At 34.5% G+C, this 22,206-nt stretch overlaps 1 protein-coding gene across 1 annotated transcript in view; it reads left to right on the top strand.

Moving 5' to 3' along the window:
• The window catches only part of LOC127844160 (F-actin-uncapping protein LRRC16A-like), a 104,482-nt gene that overhangs the window by 51,455 nt on the left and 30,821 nt on the right, over positions 1-22,206 (top strand). The window contains exons 21-29 of the mRNA XM_052374186.1: positions 60-188; positions 996-1,112; positions 1,544-1,606; positions 2,124-2,233; positions 3,961-4,048; positions 5,314-5,373; positions 6,151-6,186; positions 8,069-8,135; positions 20,062-20,397. Of these exons, the coding sequence (XP_052230146.1) occupies positions 60-188; positions 996-1,112; positions 1,544-1,606; positions 2,124-2,233; positions 3,961-4,048; positions 5,314-5,373; positions 6,151-6,186; positions 8,069-8,135; positions 20,062-20,397 (1,006 nt within the window). The remainder of the gene's footprint in view (positions 1-59; positions 189-995; positions 1,113-1,543; positions 1,607-2,123; positions 2,234-3,960; positions 4,049-5,313; positions 5,374-6,150; positions 6,187-8,068; positions 8,136-20,061; positions 20,398-22,206) is intronic.

Raw genomic sequence — 22,206 nt, 5'->3', positions numbered from 1 at the left:
TATACGTTAATATTTCTCACCCATCACTGTTTCACCTGTCTGCATTATCTCCCCTGCAGATGTTGGACCGTCTGGTGGTTCAGTCCCAGGACACGATCAACGCTCTCTCTCTAGACGGTCTCCAGCATTATGGCAACGATGTGAACACTGCACAGACCATCATTGCTGACGCTGACAACACTAAAACGGTTTACTAGCTAATTACGTCATCATTCATGATTATTATTGTATACAAGAAATCTGTTGATACTTCTACATGAAAGTTTTGTATAATTAACATAGGAATTAATCATTTTTAGTTCGGCGTTTTCGGAGAAAACCTGAGGTATTGTCATAGCCACCTCGTCGTGTCGTCCGACGTCTGCCGTCCGACGTCAGCGTCGTGCTAAAACCTTAACATTTTGTTAAGGTTTTGAACATTGGCTCTAAAATCAAATTGCTTCCACCTACAACTTTGAAGCTTGGTATTTAGATGCACCTTGATGAGTTCTACACGCCACGCTTATTTTTGGGTCACTAGGTCAAAGGTTTGACCTTAAAAAAAAAAAAAAAAAAATGTGAAAAAAAAAGCCATTATAATACCTTCATCTCAAGTGATTGACCAAGTTTCATCTTGTCCCTCTAGGAATTAAAAAAATTGTCAGGCGGGCTGGCTCAGTCGGTATAGCGCTAGACTATAAAAAGCACAGACACTAGACTACAAAGCACAGCCTGATCAAATAATCTGTATGGCATTGGCCATGAAATATTTTCTACGGCCTTTCTCCCTCTACCACTGATTAAAGTAGGGCAATTGTCAATTACTGGCATAAGTATATGGGCTTAGTAATCGTAAATCAGCCAAACAGGAAAAGTTTGATTTGGTAAACTGACCACTGTAAAATGACTGAAATACTACTTGAAATTGGGGGTGGGGGGTAACACATGATAAACAAGCAAATAAACCAACAAGCTTGTTTCGTATTGCATATGTTTGTAGTATGCTTTACTACCAGCTGCTGCCAAGGCTTCATGACATTGCCATCCAGTCGGAGATGTCGAGCAGCCCAGTGGCTGTCAAACTGAGAGAGATCTCCAAGGAGCTCACGGCCACACTGGAGACTCAGATACAGGTGAGGAAGATAGATCCGACCACATATCCTTTTCCCACTCAGCAGGAAAGTGAAAATAGCTATGTGCAAACAGCATAAAACCAGAGCAGCCTGCGAGTAACTCACAGTCTGTTCAGGTTTTATGCTGTTTGCTGCTCATCAGTAACTAAGGGTTGGAGATGAAGCCTTAAAAACTTGAATCTAGTAAGAAAGATCTTTCATTAAATTAAACTTTCTTAGGGATTACAAAGACGTTAAAATACATATCTGAGTGATAAAGGGTCAATTTGTGTTGATATGGGTTGAAATAATGTACATGTCAATTGGTAATGCTAAACCCTGCACTTTGGGTAAGCCTGCCCACCAAATGTGTGAGAAAGTTGACTGACCGCCAATACATGACTGTGGCAATAATCCAAATTAAACACCTAACATGCATGTTCCTATTTCAGAGTATTGTACATGAAATGATGGAGGCAACAGTGAAACAGTGTGGAGGTGTCATGAAGAATCAGGTACACAGAGCATATATCACACTACAGATCCATTATATACTCTTTTAGATATATTGCGTGTCAACTGCAGATTTCGTTCTTTTACTTAAACTTTCCTATTACCTGACTTCCCCCAAAAAATATATGAGACCTTACAAGTTGTATTTTCAACTCAACTATATAATGATACCTTGACAACACAATCATGATATTGCATATCTGATAGACAATTTCTCAATTTATCATAATGAGATTTATAAATATGTCAACACACTCAAAGTTGTTATCAATACAAAATCATAACAAGGTCATTTTTTGACATATTTTCGCAGTATTGCTTACTATGGGAAATTGTTAAATCATGAGCTGAACCTGTCTGAAATATTGATTTTGTTTGCCCTGTTTGGAGAATACACTTAATAATATATAAAATAGTTTCTCCATTTTTATCAGAATTAAATACTGAAGGCGTCGCTTTATTCTCCTAATTGTCTGAACCTGCCGTTGTGGGTTCATATTTTGGTGTTTCTTTGGTCAGGACTTTGTGAAGATGGTTCAGAGCGGTTGTACAGAGAAGAGCACTCTTCCCAAAGACTTCACCAGTAATATCCTGGATGGGGTCAACACGGAAATCTTCAACAAACTCAGGTACAAATGTCCATCAGTATTTTAACTACCATGACTTATTTCACAATTTCAGAATTTGTGTTCATTCACCAGTGTGTTATCTTTGGCTTTTGAGTATTATTGCAAAAGGTTATTTTGCAAAGAAGCAACTTGTGAATTAAATTAATAGATACATGTACTTGTTACAATCGGTAATGCCCAATATGTATCAGAATGTTAACAGGCTAGCATTTTTCAAAAACAGGCACTTGATATTTCACTACCTGAATAGATCTAAGATAAAAGCAATATGTTCTAAAGAAAATAATATTCACGGAATGCACTTTCACACTGCTGCACTGTGCAATCTACACAGGCTAATCAGAGACAAAACTTTCTGCCTAAACTGGATTTTTGCTAAGAAGAGATTTTCTGTAAACGAAGAACTATACAAGCTTAAAGTGTCTTCCCTGATTAGCCTGTGCAGAATGCACAGGCTAATCTGGGACGACACTTTTCGCACATGCATTAAGCCCCTTTTTGTATACATCATGGCCCAAATAAAAGAAGCCTTTTTATTGTTGGTCTTACAATGGATTAAGATTGTATTATTATGCCCCCCTTCGAAGAAGAGGGGGTATATTGCTTTGCTCATGTCGGTCGGTCTGTCGGTCGGTCTGTCGGTCGGTCTGTCGGTCCGTCCACCAGGTGGTTGTCAGACGATAACTCAAGAACGCTTGGGCCTAGGATCATGAAACTTCATAGGTACATTGATCATGACTTGCAGATGACCCCTATTGATTTTGAGGTCACTAGGTCAAAGGTCAAGGTCACGGTGACCAGAAATAGTAAAATGGTTTTTGAATGATGCCTCAAGAACGCATACGCCTAGGATCATGAAACTTCATGGGTAGATTGATCATGACTTGCAGATGACCCCTATTGATTTTGAGGTCACTAGGTCAAAGGTCAAGGTCACGGTGACCCAAAATAGTAAAATGGTTTCCGGATGATAACTCAAGAACGCATACGCCTAGGATCATGAAACTTCATAGGTAGATTGATCATGACTCGCAGATGACCCCTATTGAATTTGAGGTCACTAGGTCAAAGGTCAAGTCAAGGTCACGGTGACCCGAAATAGTAAAATAGTTTTCGGATGATAACTCAAGAACGCATACGCCTAGGATCATGAAACTTCATAGGTAGATTGATCATGACTTGCAGATGACCCCTATTGATTTTGAGGTCACAAGGTCAAAGGTCAAGGTCACGGTGATCGGAAATAGTAAAATGATTTTCGGATGATAACTCAAGAACGGTTTTGCCTAGGATCATGACACTTCATAGGTACATTGATCGTGACTCGCAGATGACCCCTATTGATTTTCAGGTCACTATGTCAAAGGTCAAGGTCACAGTGACAAAAATCGTATTCACACAATGGCTGCCACTACAACGGACAGCCCATATGGGGGGCATGCATGTTTTACAAACAGCCCTTGTTAATAATTTTTTTTTGGATATGGTGTGAATGTTGCAACCAGGATGTCACATGTTAGATCTTTACTCATGGAGCATTCACAAGATCTTTCCAAAGACACCAACCACTGGTTTTACTCAGGAAACAGGCTTGACAGTGTATCTCTAAAAAAGCTTTAATCTTTTGATGACAAAAAACTTAAATAAGTAGAAACAAATAACATGTATTTAAAATAGAATCAAACTATGCAGAACCCCTGTGACAGCATGTATTCTTTCTTTTCCAGCGAGTTGAACCTGGCTATTGCGGCACACATCTCTGACACAGTTTTAGATCAGGTCATAGATAAGCTCAGTCACAGCCATAGGACTCTGGTATGTGTGCCTTGATGTAATGTTCTAGTCAAATTGTGCTTGCTATTTTTACAATTGTGTAGGACATGAGTTAGGTTCATACCATGCCAGAATTTTGATTGTAAGCAACCATTATGGGGGCTTATTTTCTAGTCTTGTTAAAAAATCAATTGAGAATGGGTACAAGCTTTATTTTAATAACCATGCTTATAAATGAGAACACAATAATATTTAATCAAAGCCCGTTGATAAATCTTAAAATTTGTCTACTTAAGTGACATCATTTCATGTGAATTGTTTCATTTCAACAAACTAGCATCAATCAAGTGGTCATTCAGAGGATATCACAATGATTATCATGCAAGTGGTCATTTAGAGGATAACAAAATGATTATCATGCAAGTTGTCATTTAGAGGATAACAAAATGATAATCATGCAAGTGGTCATTCAGAGGATAACAAAATGATAATCATGCAAGTGGTCATTCAGAGGATAACAAAATGATTATCATGCAAGTGGTCATTCAGAGGATAACACAATGATTATGATGCAAATGGTCATTCAGAGGATAACAAAATGGTTATCATGCAAGTGGTCATTCAGAGGATAACAAAATGATTATCATGCAAATGGTCATTCAGAGGATAACACAATGATTATCATGCAAGTGGTCATTTAGAGGATAACACAATGATTATTATGCAAGTGGTCATTAAGAGGATAACTAAATGATTATCATGCAAGTGGTCATTTAGAGGATAACACAATGATTATCATGCAAGTGATCATTCAGAGGATAACAAAATGATTGTCATGCAAGTGGTCATTCAGAGGATAAATATCATGCAAGTGGTCATTCAGAGGATAACAAAATGATTATCATGCAAGTGGTCATTCAGAGGATAACAAAATGATTATCATGCAAGTGGTCATTCAGAGGATAACACAATGATTATCATGCAAGTGGTCATTCAGAGGATAACAAAACGATTATCATGCAAGTGGTCATTCAGAGGATAACAAAACAATTATCATGCAAGTGGTCATTCAGAGGATAACACAATGATTATCATGCAAGTGGTAATTCAGAGGATAACAAAATGATTATCATGCAAATGGTCATTTAGAGAATATAACTATATTGTAATGTTATATTGTATGTTTAAGATGAAACTGTGTCTAATTACTAAGTAACATTGACAGTGTTTAGCACTTGACTAAAAGATACTGCAAATTTCACAATTGAAACACTGTATCAGGTGCAATCATATGGGACATATTTCAGACCAAGTATCTCAATGAAAAGCGTAAAGAAAGGAGAGCAACCACCTCAGATTCACCGCAGGTAAGGAGATTGCAGATCCGCCATTGTGAATGGAATGCATGAAAAAATGCCTTTCAATTATAAAATGAAAGTCTGTGGTTTTTCTATAGTCAAAGAAAACAATCATCTTAAATGAAATACCTTAAAAAACAACGGCATACACAGGTAGTCTCTTTTCAGAGAAAATCTTAGAAATTAGGAATTCTTTTCACGATTGCAAAATGTTGGCAAGCACATATGTTAGAATCTTATGTATTTGTCAGTTACCTTATTTTTTCATTTTGAAATCATTGTGTATTTGCTGATAAGCAAATAGAAATAGAAAAGATTTTCTTTATTTACAAATCTATTACAAGTTGTCTTAGAGTGTATGCCATTTTAAATTGTGCCTCTTCCAATGTATTGGATTGTCTTCAATAAAAGAAAATGTAATGTTGTTTTTTTGATCTAGGCAAATTTTACAGTTTCTTTTTTTTCATGTACCCATGATTTTTCAAGATTAAGAAGATGTTAATTTATTAACTTCTGATAGTCATGTTAGGTATTGAAAATGGAAGAGTGGGCCATCTGTTTTAATGAACTTGTGTTGTGTTTTTTTTGTAATTTTTAATTAATTTTGACAATAAGCAAATTTGAGATTTTACTGTCTTTGTTTTTAGAAAATATGCTTATTTGGCATCAAGATTATCACATTAGTCATTTATTATTTACTTTTACACTGCATGACATGTTTCAAGCCCACAGTGCATACTGATCAGAGTGTTTCTGTGTGTTTCATGCTTATATGGGGCTTTTTAGACCAGAAAGATACAGCTTGATGTGCCTCTGTCTACGGTAGGGAAGGCTTATTATGACTTTCTACACTGTGTCCTTGGTAGCTTCATCTATTGTCTTCTGTGGCTATTTTAGTCTTTAACTTATAAATGAAAGATTCTAATTCGTCTCATTATTTCATTTTGTGACACCTATTTTCTTTGTCTTTTTTTTAAATATATATTTTTTAAATGCAGTGTGTCTATAAATTTCTTCTTCTACTCATGGGTTTTGCTTTCCTCTGAACCTTAAGTATCAAGTTTTGAACTCACGTCGGTTTTTTCTTTCACGAATATCATGCAATGCCATTTATTATGCTAACAACTGTATATTAACTTACAACATGTATTAACTTTACATTATATCAAGTTTACCATTTGAAGTCAAGGTCAGAGAGGTGATACAACATTGTTTTCATTAAAGCTTTTTACATACTCGGTACAGTATTCTTTTGTTTATGTCCATGCATACTTGCATGAAGGATAACTGTTTGCTCTTGATAACTCACATACAGAATTCTTTATATGCGTATACATGTGTATTTGTTGTTTTGGGGTTGCACACAATTATCATTAACATATTTATCTTTAAAATCTTTGCATGAATTTCAGGCTAACGTGAAAATACGTAGTTGCAGTTGCATTAAAATATTAACTCCCTTTGTACCAAACTCCCTATAAATCAACATTATTGGAAACTGAACAGGTTCTTTAGGATCATTAATTGCCGTTTATTTCAAATATATATGTGAAAAAAATCACACTCTAAATACAGAATCCTGTGTTTTGATTAAAGTGGGTTGGGGATTAAAGGAAAGCCTGTCATCTGTTTGTCTGTATTCTGTCAGTCCGTTTGACCCATTCCAGTCGGTGTTAGGCGTAAAAGGAGTACACAGTCACTATAGTAAAATTTTTAATAACTGGTGGTTTGAGTTGATTTCCTCAGTGCAACTGTTTTACACTTGGTGTTAAAATTATTTTTTTCTAATTTTACCCCCCCCCCCCCCCCCACTCACACTGCAATGCAAACTGTCAAAATAAATACTAGATGAAGTAGGTTTTGTAATGGTGGTCAGTAGGACAACTCACGTGAGTCTGCCATGTAATATATAGAGCAAACATTCATCTTCATCTCTCATCATGAAAATCCTGATTCTCTCTTTTAGTACTCTAACATTTTGTTCTTTACCTTCAAAGAGAGCTTTCTAATATACTCTGAAAAAACATCAAGATTGAATACTAGTAAAGTTTAAATCCAGGGTTCAACATTAACCCATTTATGCCAAGTGGACTCTCCCATACTACTTAATTGGATCAATTTATTTCCTAAATTAGGGATGTCTAGTGTATTTATTTCTATATTTAGAATATTTCTTACAGAAATTCCTTTAAGCAAACAACGCCTACCCTAATGAGAGGCCACATCATGCGGCGTCTCATCTGGGTCTACGCTGTTTGCCAAGGCCTTTTTTCTAGACGCTAGGCATAAATGGAATAAGTAATAAAACAAATTTGTCAGTCTGAATTATTCCTTAAAATGTGACATAGTCTTTAAAAATGATTTTGTGTTTTAAAATGCTGCTGTTTTGTGTTATTTTGCCTGGTATTGTGTTGGAACTTTTTGTGTTTTTTTTATTGTTAGTCAGGCTAATTCATTTTATTGGCCGTTTCTTCAACTCTTAATAAAAAATAATATTGATGGGTTAGTGGGCTTTATGCATTTCTTTGCTGGTTAATGTGTTGAATAGACCACCAGTCTGAAAAAAATAATATTACCCAGAATCAATGTCTAAACATCTTGGGCCCAACACTGTTTTGAATCTGACATACACAGGGACCCCCAAGAATCAGAAGAACAAAATTAAATCATTTTCATGAACTTCAAATGTCACCAATATTTGCAGGAATCTCCGAAGACACCACAGCGCAAGAGTATGTTAGCTCGCAAGATTCGTCCTCAGTCTGTTATAGGTAAGAACACTTTTCCAAGTATTTCATGTACATGTATGTATGTATGTATGTATGTGTGTGTGTGTGTGTGTGTGTGTGTGTGTGTGTGTGTGTGTGTGTGTGTGTGTGTGTGTGTGTGTGTGTGTGTGGTGTGTGTGTGTGTGGTGTGTGTGTGTGTGTGTGTGTGTGTGTGTGTGTGTGTGTGTGTGTGTGTGTGTGTGTGTGTGTGTGTGTGTGTGTGTGTGTGTGTGTGTGTGTGTGTGTGTGTGTGTGTGTGTGTGTGTGTGTGTGTGTGTGTGTGTGTGTGTGTGTGTGTGGTGTGTGTGTGTGTGTGTGTGTGTGTGTGTGTGTGTGTGTGTGTGTGTGTGTGTGTGTGTGTGTGTGTGTGTGTGTGTGTGTGTGTGTGTGTGTGTGTGTTGTGTGTGTGTGTGTGTGTGTGTGTGTGTGTGTTGTGTGTGTGTGTGTGTGTGTGTGTGTGTGTGTGTGTGTGTGTGTGTGTGTGTGTGTGTATGTATGTCTGTCTGTATGTCTGTCTGTATGTACTGTATGTATGTATGTATGTATGTATGTATGTACCTTATGGTGTTGCCTATCGAGGTTTGTGTGTGAATATGCTGTATTTAAGGAGAAACATTGAGAAATAGTTCCACACTGAACACTTTCATTTTGTTGTTTTGCTTTCACTGTTTTTATAACCTGTAATTGGTATTCTATATTATTTTTGCAAAATGTGTGCCTATTATTGTTTTTGTATCTAAGTGTTGTTTTGCATATTTGCATAAATATTTGTATGATGTGTAGATCTGCTGTGAAAAATTGTATTAGTTCACAGCCCGTATTCACGAACCCATTCTGTTAGTCCACAGCCCGTATTCACGAACCCATTCTGTTAGTCCACAGCCCGTATTCACGAACCCATTCTGAGACTTAAGAATAACAAAATAGCCTTATAACCATGTTATATTAGTTCCAGCGTTTGATTAGAATAATACAGGTCTCCACTGTTTAAAATGGCCTTAATCATTTACCACATAGATACATATTTTGATACATATGTAGTCCCTTAGAAAGTTAAATTTAATTCAAGACTTTTCTTACTAGATTCAAGTTTTAAAGGCTTCATTTCCAACCCCTAGATACTAATGAGCAGCAAAAGCATAAAACCTGAACAGACTGTGAGTTACTTGCAGGCTGTTCTGGTTTAAGGCTGTGTGCACATTTTTAATTTACATCTGAAGTGGGTTAAGAGAGTGTTCTACGTGAAGAATGATGTAGATAAAGGCATTTAATGCCAAGTTTGACTCAAAATTAAATCAAATCTTGTTGATTCAAATTTAAAGATTATTGTTTATTCTCAGACTTAAGTCTAAGAATTGTTTGGTAAAAATGGGCCCTGGTATGTGTCTGTTTGATATTTTGTGAATTGCATAGGTGTGAGGTGTTTTGGTGTTTTTGTCAGAAAGTTTGAGAGGAATTATGAAAGTTCATAACTCTTTACCCCTAATGAACGCATTTTGACGCGTTTTAAGTTTGAAAATTAAATAAAAGTCCTTTCTTAATGTATTAAAGATTGAAAAGCTTCATGTCCAACCCTAAGATAATGATAAGCAGCATACAACCTGAACAGACTGTCAGTCATTCGCAGGCTGTTCTGGTCTCATGCTGGTTGCAAATGCCATTTTCAGTTTGCTTCTGATGGAGGAAGGGATAAGTAATGTCAGGAATGTTTGAAAAAATAGTGACCCAATACAAGCATGAATAGGACTTTCTATTTCAACACAATTTCAAGAAACCAAACCTGAGAAAACAGTAGTAGAAAGTTATAAATCAACAAATGTAAATGTCAACATTTTGACATTTTACTTACTACTGATTTTATGTTTGCTTCTGATACTGCTGTTTACAAAACAGCTGTTATTTGTTTTGAGATAAATCTCTAAACTCATTCCATATTTCTACTACCATGCATTTATTGTATTCTATGTAGTTTCAGCACAAAAATTATGTTAAGACTAATTTAAAAGAAATTCTCTTGTAGAAATCAGGATGACACACAGACCTTTATATTTAATCAATATATTTAACAGCTGTAGCCAATAAACCCCAGACTTTATTTCCTGGTTGGTTGGGCCACAAGTGTTTGTAATACAATAAAGTGTTCAATAATTGCAGTTCAATATATGAGTAGATTGAAGTTAATCTTTGATATCAAGAATAATGGTATAGAATTACAGCATTTACTTGCAATTTAAGTGCTTTTTTGTGCACTGTGATGTTATACTTAACATAGATTTACTATCCTTTGTTTGCTGATTCTTGTTTAACTCTTTTAAGAAGTTGATAAATACAAATTGACGACATGCTTTTTCTTGACAGAGACCAGAAAATGTTTGACAGTTTAAAGATAACTATGGAGAAACATTTACAAAAATTATTAAATAAACAAAAATCATTGTTGATTTGTATTTAGTTTTGGGGTAGATAATTTTAGACAATTCGGCATATTTTCACAAGAAGATGTTCTTGCAATTAGTTATCAATTAATTTAAGTCTCAACAGTTTAATAAAATGAAAATGTTTTGATTATTTTTATTTACTTAGAAGTGAACCCATAATTAAAAAGAACATAGATGTCAGGGTTTTTTTTGGCCTGATTTTATGGCCGAAATTCGGCTATGTTCCCAATCCCAAAAAGTATACTTTTTTCCCAAAATGTGGCAAAAAATTCCCAATTTCCAAAAAACAAACAAAAAAACAACAACATTTATTTTAGAAAGTGTCTAATGCGTATTTTATCTCAATTTTAATTCAATTACATCTAACAAAGTATTATATGATTTTGTTCTTTTAATTTGAATGATTATAAAGAGTTATAGCAAATTTAGTATTTCCCTAATCAGTGGACTTTTCATAATATAAAAGGCTAATGAATTTATTTTCCCAATTTCATAAACATGCCGATAAAAGTCCCAATTCCAAAGCCATGGGCTATCTTCCCAAAAAGTGGGAAAAAAAACCTGGATGTACTTATCAGTGAATACAAAAAAAACATAGATGTACTTTCAGTGAATTCAAAAGAACATAGATGTTACTTACCAGTGTATTCAAATGAACATAGATGTACTTATCAGTGAATTCAAATGAATATAGATGTACTTATCAGTGATATCAAATGAATATATAAGATGTACTTATCAGTGAATTCAAATGAACATAGATGTACTTATTAGTAAATTCAAATGAACATAGATGTACTTATCAGTGAATTCAAATGAACATAGATATACTTATCATTGAATTCAAAAGAACATATATGTACTTCAAAATGAATTCAAATGAACATAGATGTACTTATCAGTGAATTCAAATGAACATGGATATACTTATCAATGAATTCAAATGAACATAGATATACTTCTCAGTAAATTCAAATGAACATAGATGTACTTATAAGTGAATTCAAAAGAACATAGATGTACTTATCAGTGAATTCAAATGAAAATTGATGTACTTATCAGTGAATTCAAAAGAACATAGATGCACTTTTCAGTAAATTCTGATTGAACATTGATGTACTTATCAATGAATTCATCTGAACATAGATGTACTTATCAGTGAATTCAAATGAACATGGATATACTTATCAATGAATTCAAATGAACATAGATATACTTCTCAGTAAATTCAAATGAACATAGATGTACTTATCAGTGAATTCAAATGAACATACATGTACTTATCAATGAATTCCAATGAACATGGATGAACTTATCAATGAATTCAAATAAACATAGATGTACTTATCAATGAATTCAAATGAACATAGATGTACTTATTAATGAATTCAACTGAATATAGATGTACTTTTCAGTGAATTTAAATGAATATAGATGTACTTATCAGGTGATCAACACAAATGAATGTGCAAGTCAAAATAGCATTAAATAAATGTGTACCATGCCAAATGAAAATCAACTGTCTACTCTGCAGTCAAATGAACATTAATTTTATATCCTGCAGTCAATGAAATACCAAATATCTCCCACCACTCAAAAGAACACCTTGTATCTAGTCTAAACCATTTAATGAACACGACATATCTTTCCCACCTGTCAAATAAGCACCAAAATCAAACCACATGTGGAATAACCATAAGACATCTACCCACCTGTCATATGAACATGAAACATCTATCTAACAGTGAAATGAAGACCAAATATACATATATACCACAGTAAAAGTACATCATTGTGCTACCCGTTGGTAAAATAATGCCAATAATTATAACATCAGTCAAATGAACATCTAACATTGCCCTATACCACTCAAACAAAGAACAAATATCTACCTTCCAGTCAAATAAACACCATTATAAACCCACAAGTCAAATGAACACTAATACCATCCCACCAGTCAAATGAACACCAATATCATCCCACCAGTCAAATGAACACCAATATCTTCCCACCAGTCAAATGAACACCAATATTAACCAATCAGTCAAATCAACAACATTATTAACCCACTAGTCAACTGAACACCAAATATTTTATCCACCAGTTAAATGAACACCATTATTGACCCATCAGTCAAATGAACACCAAATATCAACCCATCAGTCAAATGAAGACCAATATCTATCCACCAGTCAAATCAACAGCAAATTTCAACCCACCAGTCAAATTCACACCAATATCAACCCATCAGTCAAATTCACACCAATTTCAACCCACCAGTCAAATTAACATCAATATCAACCCATCAGTCAAATGAACACCAATTTCAACCCATCAGTCAAATGAGCTCCAATATCAACCCACCAGTCAAATGAAAATTAGACTCTATCAGCCAGTCAAATGAACACACAATGTCGAACCATCAGTCAATTGAACACAAACATCAACTCACCAGCCAAATGCACACCAAATAGATATCCACTGGTCAATTAAACACACATATCTTCCCACCTGTCATAGTGTAGAAGGGGATGCCTTTCATATTCTTATTTCAGATCAAGTAGGAAGTCATGATGCTAAATGTTAGATTGATATGAATGTTATCTCTGTAGACCCATTTGCATCACATGATGCGTTTGTCCCTGTAAGTTGATGGACATAAATATTTGCAGATAAAGACATGAATGAAGGATTTTAACAAGTTCAATATTAATGAAATATTAACAGCTGGGATATTTTTTTGATTTACAGTTTTTTGCTTCTCATTGTGATGAATTGTATTTGTTAAAGCTGATTTGAATGCAACACATTAATGGTCTACTTGTTTTGAAGAATGAATATTTGGCTAATTAAGTAATATCTCGTGACAAAATATTATAATATTGTATGAAACGTGAGTAGTTTGATTTAAAGCTGTTTGATTCAAGTTTAAGAGCTTCAGAGTGAGTAGTGTCAACTGGTTCTGTGATTGCAATGTTTGAATAGAGAATGACATACTAAATTTGTGGATATTAGGGGTTGTAAATTCATGATAATAGAGAGAGAAATTTACAGAAAATCTAGACATTCTGTGCTTATTGAACCAGAAAATCCTTGAGTATGTATTGGGTGTGTGACATGATAGACATTGAAAATATTATTTAATTTCGTCAGAGCATGACAACAAGGATTGAAGTTGTTATCAAATGTAAATGTTGTGGTAGTCATTGTGTTATAACATTATATTAATTAAGATTGACAGTTGAATAAGGATAGAATATGTTTATTTAAATTAAGACAATGGGTTTGTTGTGATTCCTCACAGTTTGTGATTAAATTAACATTCATTATAATAAGTAAATTATACTTCTCAATTGAAGATTTACGTGTGAAGTGTAATTTGAGGTTTCAAATTCTGTGACGTAAAGGAGTAAACCTGTGAAAAGTGTGAATTATTTTGAAACATTCAAACAGGAATGGTATTTTATGTTTTTCAAAAAATGGACATAATTCTACAAGGCTGTAGGAGCATTCAGTAATCAAGTTGAAGTTTGACAGCATACTTCATACATTTAAAACCTAAAGTTTAATTTACATAGACTTATTGTGACAATTGTAAGAAAAAAATACAAGTGTCACTTGGCATACTTTAATACCAAGGAGATTCATGTTTGGTATTGCCAAGATATCTCTGTAAATCCACATTTTAAAACACCTTAGCTGTAAATGGGCAGGTAAAATACACCTAATGAGTTCCAGTTTTTCTTTTGTTATTCATCAAAAATATTTGTTACTGCACCTTACAAAAACATGTAATGCTAAGTATGACTTAACATTTTAGGCTGTTTTAAATGTCATTATTTATGTCATTATGTTGAATTCAAAAATAACTTAATAATACAACATTAAACATGAACCCATATGTGGGTATAAAGTGCAATTGTTACTGTTTAAATCTGTCCCCATATCCTTTTCTGACCATAAGGAAATTATTTTCATGTACTGAACTTGATGTACACAAACACTCATTTGAATTATATGCTTGCCTTATACACTTGGTTAGTAAAAAATATTGATTTACATGTAATTGATAATTTCAGACATGATGTCATTTTTTTAAAGTCTATACAAAAAAAAGTCATGTTTTCACAAAATGAACATCCTTTTGGGGATAGACTTTTGTGTACATTGTATGTGCACCCAAGTGCATCCATGGGTGTAATAGCCTGAACACATTTATTTCTGAATAGCGAACATGCTCATCTTTTTATGCCCCCTTTCGAAGAAAAGAGGGAATATAGTGTTCAGACTGTCCGTCTGTCTGTCCGTCTGTCTGTCTGTCCGTCCGTCTATCTGTCCGTTTGTCTGTCCGTCTTTCCGTCACACTTAGGTTTAGGTTTTGAAAAATTCTCATAACTTCTATGTCCCTTAAGATATAACCTTCATATTTGGTGTCCATGTGTATATGGACAAGGCCAGTTCAAACGCACAAAAATATTAATCCCTGTGACCTTGACCTTGAACTTACAACATGTAGGGTCCACGTTTAGGTTTCGAAATCTGCGTTTAGGTTTCGAAAAATGCTCATTACTGCTATGTCCCTTGAGATATAACCTTCGTATTTGGTATGCATGTGTATATGGACAAGGCCTTTCCATAGGCACACAATTTTGACTCTTGTGACCTTGAACTTAGGGTCCGCGCTTAGGTTTTGAAATCTGCATATAGGTTTCGAAAAAAGCTCATAACTTCTATCAAATGTTTGTAGGGGGCATAAGTCATCCTATGGTGACAGCTCTTGTTTACACCTATTTTTGATAATTATCTGTTCTTTATTGCCTGTCTTTTTATTTTCAAAATAAAAAAATGGAAAATAAATTAAATAGTAAAAATGTTAATTACATGTTAAATATGAATGAAAATAGGGCGATTCCCATGTTAAAATTTAGGCTTTTGATAAGAAAGAGCGATATTGCAAGTGGTTGATTATAAATGGAAAAAACATGGCAAAGTTTGCAGTTCTTTATCAGAGTTTGTCATGTACATATCTTTATTTTTGCAAATTTGAACATCAAGCCCTTGATACTCCAGCTTGGAGATTATACGTCTTTTATGTTGCAACTTAGAGATTATACGTCTTGCAAGTTGCATGGTCAATTGCCGCAATGTTACCATGGTGCAGCTCATGAGGATCTTATATTTAAATATTGAAAATAAATTTAAGTCAAGGACAATGATAGTCTATCTTTTTTGAGGTTGGGGTTTTTAACAGTGTATGAATCAGAATGTTTCCAAGGCAGTGGGATGTAGAATTTGTGTTTTCAGTCTGTCTGTGTGTCCTTCTTTTCTGTCCGTCTGTCACACACAATTTATTTGGTGGGAGATATCAATTCAAAGAATTTGCTTGTTTCTCAATGAAACGTGTTTGCCATGATTGGCAAAGTGAAAATATTATAGTGTTTAAATTTGACTGAAAGAACATCTTCACATTCAAGAATTTATTTTTAAACAACATTAAAGATAATGACTGTTAAGTGGTTGTGATAGAAACAAGTAATTCAAGACAAATCTGACTTGGAATGGCAATCCTAATTGAAATCACCCTAAGTAATCAAATTGCATGTTGATATCTGTACATCAGATAATTACAATTGTCCTTCAAATATTCAATGGATATAGTATCTGTGTACATTATTTAAGTATGTCTCAATTTAAGAGAGAACTTACATGTATTTTTATACAAGTGTATTGTTGATTGAATTAATTGTGCCTATCAGAATATTTTTTGTTTTAAGCTTGAATCTAATTATAAAATTGCATTTTAAATGACAAGATAATATTATGCAAAATAAAAATGTTCATATTAATGTTATATATCTTTCACTTGATAATTATGATTAATAGTTATGAATCTAAAAATAATTGGTTGGTAAATACAATTTGCAGAAAGTATATTATTATATAAAGACATATTGTTCCTTGTTTAATGAGTATATACTTTAAACTGCAATCAGTAAATGTCATTTTTGGGAAGTTAATGTGATAAACATTTAAAATACATAATCAGTCGGGTCAAAAGTGCAAATTACTCATATTGAAAATATATTTTCATGCATGTGGAAAAAAAGATAGGAAGTGAAGATATTATGGAACAAAATGTGGTTAAAATGTGAAGGAAAATAACAGTTGGATATGTGTCGCTATTGTGGACAATAATCATGGACTAGATCAACATCATGACCCACAGTAGGATGTCCTTGTGTTTGTGGTGGAAAATACGATCAGCCAAGTCCAAAAGCAAAGGTATTTAGTACAGTTCAACTACCCCTTTAAAGGTGCATAGCAATGCCTTATGCAGTATAGTATACAGTATTTTATTTCCAAACATGTAAAAAAAAATGCAATAATTTTATAGAAGTATCTATTAAATTTTTGCTTAATACTGAGATGTTGTTTAAATGAAGGTTTAAACATATAGTAATTCTAATTGACGTTTTAGCTCATCTGAGCACAAGGTGCTCATTAGCTCACCAGAACACAAGGTGCTCATTAGCTCACCAGAGCACAAGGTGCTTATTAGCTCACCAGAGCACAAGGTGCTCATTAGCTCACCAGAGCACAAGGTGCTCATTAGCTCACCGGAGCACAAGGTGCTCATTAGCTCACCAGGGCACAAGGTGCTCATTAGCTCACCAGAGCAAAAGGTGCTCATTAGCTCACCAGAGCACAAGGTGCTCATTAGCTCACCAGAGCACAAGGTGCTCATTAGCTCACCAGAGCACAAGGTGCTCATTAGCTCACCAGAGCACAAGGTGCTCATTAGCTCACCAGAGCACAAGGTGCTCATTAGCTCACCAGAGCACAAGGTGCTCATTAGCTCACCAGAGCACAAGGTGCTCATTAGCTCACCAGAGCACAAGGTGCTCATTAGCTCACCAGAGCACAAGGTGCTCATTAGCTCACCAGAGCACAAGGTGCTCATTAGCTCACCAGAGCACAAGGTGCTCATTAGCTCACCAGAGCACAAGGTGCTCATTAGCTCACCAGAGCACAAGGTGCTCATTAGCTCACCAGAGCACAAGGTGCTCATTAGCTCACCAGAGCACAAGGTGCTCATTAGCTCACCAGAGCACAAGGTGCTCATTAGCTCACCAGAGCACAAGGTGCTCATTAGCTCACCAGAGCACAAGGTGCTCATTAGCTCACCAGAGCACAAGGTGCTCATTACTCACCAGAGCACAAGGTGCTCATGATGAGCTTTTTTGAGGGCCTTTTTTCCATCCTATGTCGTCCATAATCAACACTTGCCTTGTTAACACTCTAAATGCCACATTTATTGTCTGATCTTCATGAAACTTTGTCAGAGGATTTGTCCCAATTATGTCTTGGATGTGTTTGAAAATGGTAGCAGTTGGTTTAAAAACATGCGGGGAGGGGGGCATTTTACCTTATTTGGCTATAGTACAACCTTGTTAACTCTAGTTGATATGTTGTCAAAGTTTAAAAAATGGTTTCAAAAACATCTAAAAGTTGCCGAGAGACGTTCAGTGTCCTGAAGTCTCCTGTTAGCAACTGTGGACCTCTGTGGACCTCTGTGGACCTCTGGTCCTCTTGTTTTGTATTTGCTCGAGATTCAGATGACCTAAGTACAACTTTTATAAATGAAATGTACATGATATACTTTGCAAATGAAGACTATAATTTTCATACATTTTTTTTCGACTTTAAAACTTTTATTTAAAATAGTTAAAATATAGAAGAACATATTCATACACACTTGATACATTTGCATGCATATAAAGGCATACCACTATTACCATATACTTTCATACTGTATGATTTGGAGAGATTCAACTGAAATGCAATATGTTTTTAGGAATTATGGTAAATAGCTGATTGAGTTCGAATGAAGAGTTAAAGATGAAGTGATTTGCTACTTTATAAATGTTATTGTGCTAAGAAAAGGAATAACATATATATATATATATATGTGTTTGTGTATATGCATTTATTTAACAGATTATATTTAGACAAAATTTTGTTAATATGCCTCTTTAAAATGTTAATTAGGACTTTAGTTAAGGGTGATTAGCACTTAACCAGGAAGTGGCTATTTTGTTAGATAATATACGTGGATTTCATATGCTTGGTTTGTTTACCAATCAGGGTATTGTTTGAGTGACATAGTTAATATAGACTTGTCGGCCACAATTAAACAATTTATAATGTGATATTTTTAGTGCAGAAGATATAATGTATTTATTAGTGTGTAACTATAAAGTATCTCATATATATTCCATTTACAGTGCAAAAAAGAGGTTCATTATTGTTAAGGATAATTGTAAAGGCTTAAACTGCTGATGTTAAATCCTTTGCAAATTGTTATGCTTAGCTTTCTCATGTTTAAGACATATAAGTCATACAATTCTGTTTGACAACTTATCTGTGTTGTTTGTTTCTATAAATAAAGTAAGTTATTATTACATTACAATGCTTTTGCTATTTTGTTGCAACCATGTTGTTTGTTCAGAAACTGGGTCACTAGGTCAATGTAAAGAAAATGTTTGTGAACACTTTAGAGGCCGCATTAAGTGCCCAATCCTTTTGAAATTTCATCAGAACATGGTTAATGTGAGGTTAAAACAATGTTGATCCTAGGTTATATTTAAAAAATGCTGAACATTAGACGCCACATGTGTCGTCCAGTATTCATGATGATATCTTGGCATTGTTTGAAAGTAGGTCATGTGTAGTCAAAAACTAGGTCACCATGTCAAATAAAAAAAAGAGCTTATAAACTCTTTTAAGTCACATTTGTTGTGAAATCTTAATGACACATGCTTGTTTTTCGGCCAAGTGAGTTATGGTTCTAGTACAGTAAAAAATATGACTGCAATTAAGTGGGCCATTTTTCAGGTCAGTGTATGTTGCTATAGCGAACCATTTGAACACTCTACAAATCACACTTTTGACCCATTTATCAAGAAATTTCTCATAGCATTATATGCAATGTTATCTAGCCTGATTAAAAAACATTAGTGTGTTTGTTAAAAAAAATAGGTCCAAGGAGTTGGGGCAGTTTTTTCTTGTCTTTTTGTTGAACCTGAACAGAACAATTTATTTCATTGGGTCTCATTTGTCGGTGCTTTAAAGTCTGTGGCCTATTTGTATAAATGTTTGTTGTGTATTGTGGGTTGTTGATATTTATATTATACTTGCTTGAATTTTGCTTCATTTACTACATGCACATTTTTTTGCGCGGTCATTTTCTAAGTTTTCATCACTGCTTATGTACCCAGCTCCTTGTTATTGTCCTAAAATAATGGGGCTGGGTAGCTCAGTTGGTAGTGCTCTGGACCTGGCAAATTTTATGTTTGAATTTCACTCCAGCTAGAGATTGGTCAAGAAATGATTGCTATAACCATTTCTTATTTAAGTTTAAAATGGAGAAAAATCAAAATAACAAAAAAACTGAAATAACATCAAAGTTGATGGTATATGTATGTATATAGACAGGGATATGGTCCAGAAGGCCTTGGATGCTGCCAAAAATCAACAAGCTGTTTCCATGACACCCAACAGTAGCAAACAGGGTCAGGGTTCAAGGTCACCATTATCCTACGACCCGCCCCCTGCACCACATGATATTGGAGGGATAAATTCTAAACAATTAAAACATAAAAAAGAACCAAAGGTGCAAAAAACAAAGCCTAGAAAAAATAAAATTTCTATTCCAACTACTCCAAGCATAACATTGACCTCTGCAAAGGGCATTGACATTGACCCTGACCCTGAGTATGACAATGCTACTGATTTAAGGAAATGTTCACATCGCTATGGACACCGCGGTAAACAAGAGAATGTAAATGCTGCCATGGCATGCTTTTAGGGTTGGCTTCAAAGGCGCTCGTTCTTAATTTTGCTAATGAATAATTTTCAGGCATGTTCTAAGTATACCTTAACAAAATGGGCAAACTGATCATAGAATTTAGCAGTAAACCATTATTAAGATGGATGTTTACATTTTCTAATTTATGATCTATTATCAGTTAATGCCCTATTTTGTAAAGAGCATTTTTTTTAATGTTTTATTTATTTTAGATTAATTGCATGATGAGGTGATTCTAATGGAATTGTGAGCATGAAGTGAATTGCATGATATCGAAAATTGTTGAAGAAATGGCATGAATTAAGGGCACGCCACATGGAAGCACAGGTGTGCAAGTGGGCTGTAAACAAGCTGCATTATTTTTAATTTAAGATATAAAGTGAATCTAGTGAGTTTTAAAAGTTGCATCAAAGTCAAGGCTTCAATATGAGAATCAGACCAAAATACTTTATCCAGGGCAGGTGTCTGGGTCCAAGGTCAGAAGTCAAGGTTAATATATAAGAAATCAACCCGAAATGTGTGCATGGAGCATTCTTTTTTCAAGTACAGGTTGAGGACAGCCGATAGAGACACAGAGTGTCCCACATGAGAACCAGGCCAAATGATATCAAGGTGGAATTTCAAATGAAAGAAATCATCCTCAAACTCATGAACACAGGATAAATAAATTTGCCCTAATCAACTCTCATTTATTGTTTTAATTGGCTATGTGAAATTATCACAAAAATTATGGAATTTGTTTTGCAACTGCTCATGAAAAATTGCAATGCTTCATTTGTATTAATAGATTATACAAGTATTCATCCTCAATTATATCATTTTGAAATGGTTTTGTCTTGCATTTTAGCTTTTGCATTTTACTCGCATGCTTTGCCTGAATAATTTGAATTTAATTCTTGCAGACAAAAATACAACAACTAAACTAATATTAAATAAGAAGTTATGAATTTAAAAGATTCAGTTTGAAATTACGTCAACTTGCTTTTACAAATGGGTCAGAAAGTTAAATTTTTATGACCGAGTGTTTATTCAAAGTTTGCAAGCAAGAAGTGGCATACTAAGATGTATTTTGAGTATGATTTGAGCCGTGCTCTGTGAAAAAAGGGGGAGTAAAATGTCTTCCCAGATTAATCTGTGTGCAATACGCACAGGCTAATCAGTGATAATAACACTTTCTGCCTTTAAAAGATATTTCGTTAAAAAAAGTATCTTCTTAGCAAAAATGTAATAAAAGCAGAAAGTGTCATCCCTGATTAGTCTGTGCGGACTGCACAGGCTAATCTGGGATGACACTTTATGCCCATGCATTAAATACCTTTTATTTTTTTACAGAGCATGACTCGTATGTATGCTTGAAAATAAAGGGGCAGAGGCTCAAAAGTCATGGTGTTTCGTCTTACAGTGCAGTTAGTAATACACTAATACGGAATCGTTCTCAGTTTAGTTGAATGACTCTTTAACAACAAAATTCATGTATCCCAAAGGGAATGTATGCCATATATTCAAACAAGAAAAAATATAACTCCTGACTGAGAAACAGTTAGCCTTTTCTACTAGAGTTCAGGTACTCAATCCGCAGGGCCCATAAGCTTTCTTCATACAAAAGTGAGACACTGAACATTGAGCATCATTCATAGTACTGTATCTAGCATAAAGATGTTCAATACATACATATTGGATCTGACACAAGTTGTCATTTAGCATAAAAATAATTATCAAACGAGATTAGGAATTTTGTCAGTAAGTGCGCATTCGGCATGAAATCACA

Source organism: Dreissena polymorpha, chromosome 9, assembly GCF_020536995.1.
Source record: "Dreissena polymorpha isolate Duluth1 chromosome 9, UMN_Dpol_1.0, whole genome shotgun sequence".
NCBI classification, from domain to species: Eukaryota; Metazoa; Mollusca; class Bivalvia; order Myida; family Dreissenidae; genus Dreissena; species Dreissena polymorpha.
The sequence above is the reverse complement of the archived record's forward strand: the minus strand, read 5'-3'. Positions and strand labels throughout refer to the sequence as shown.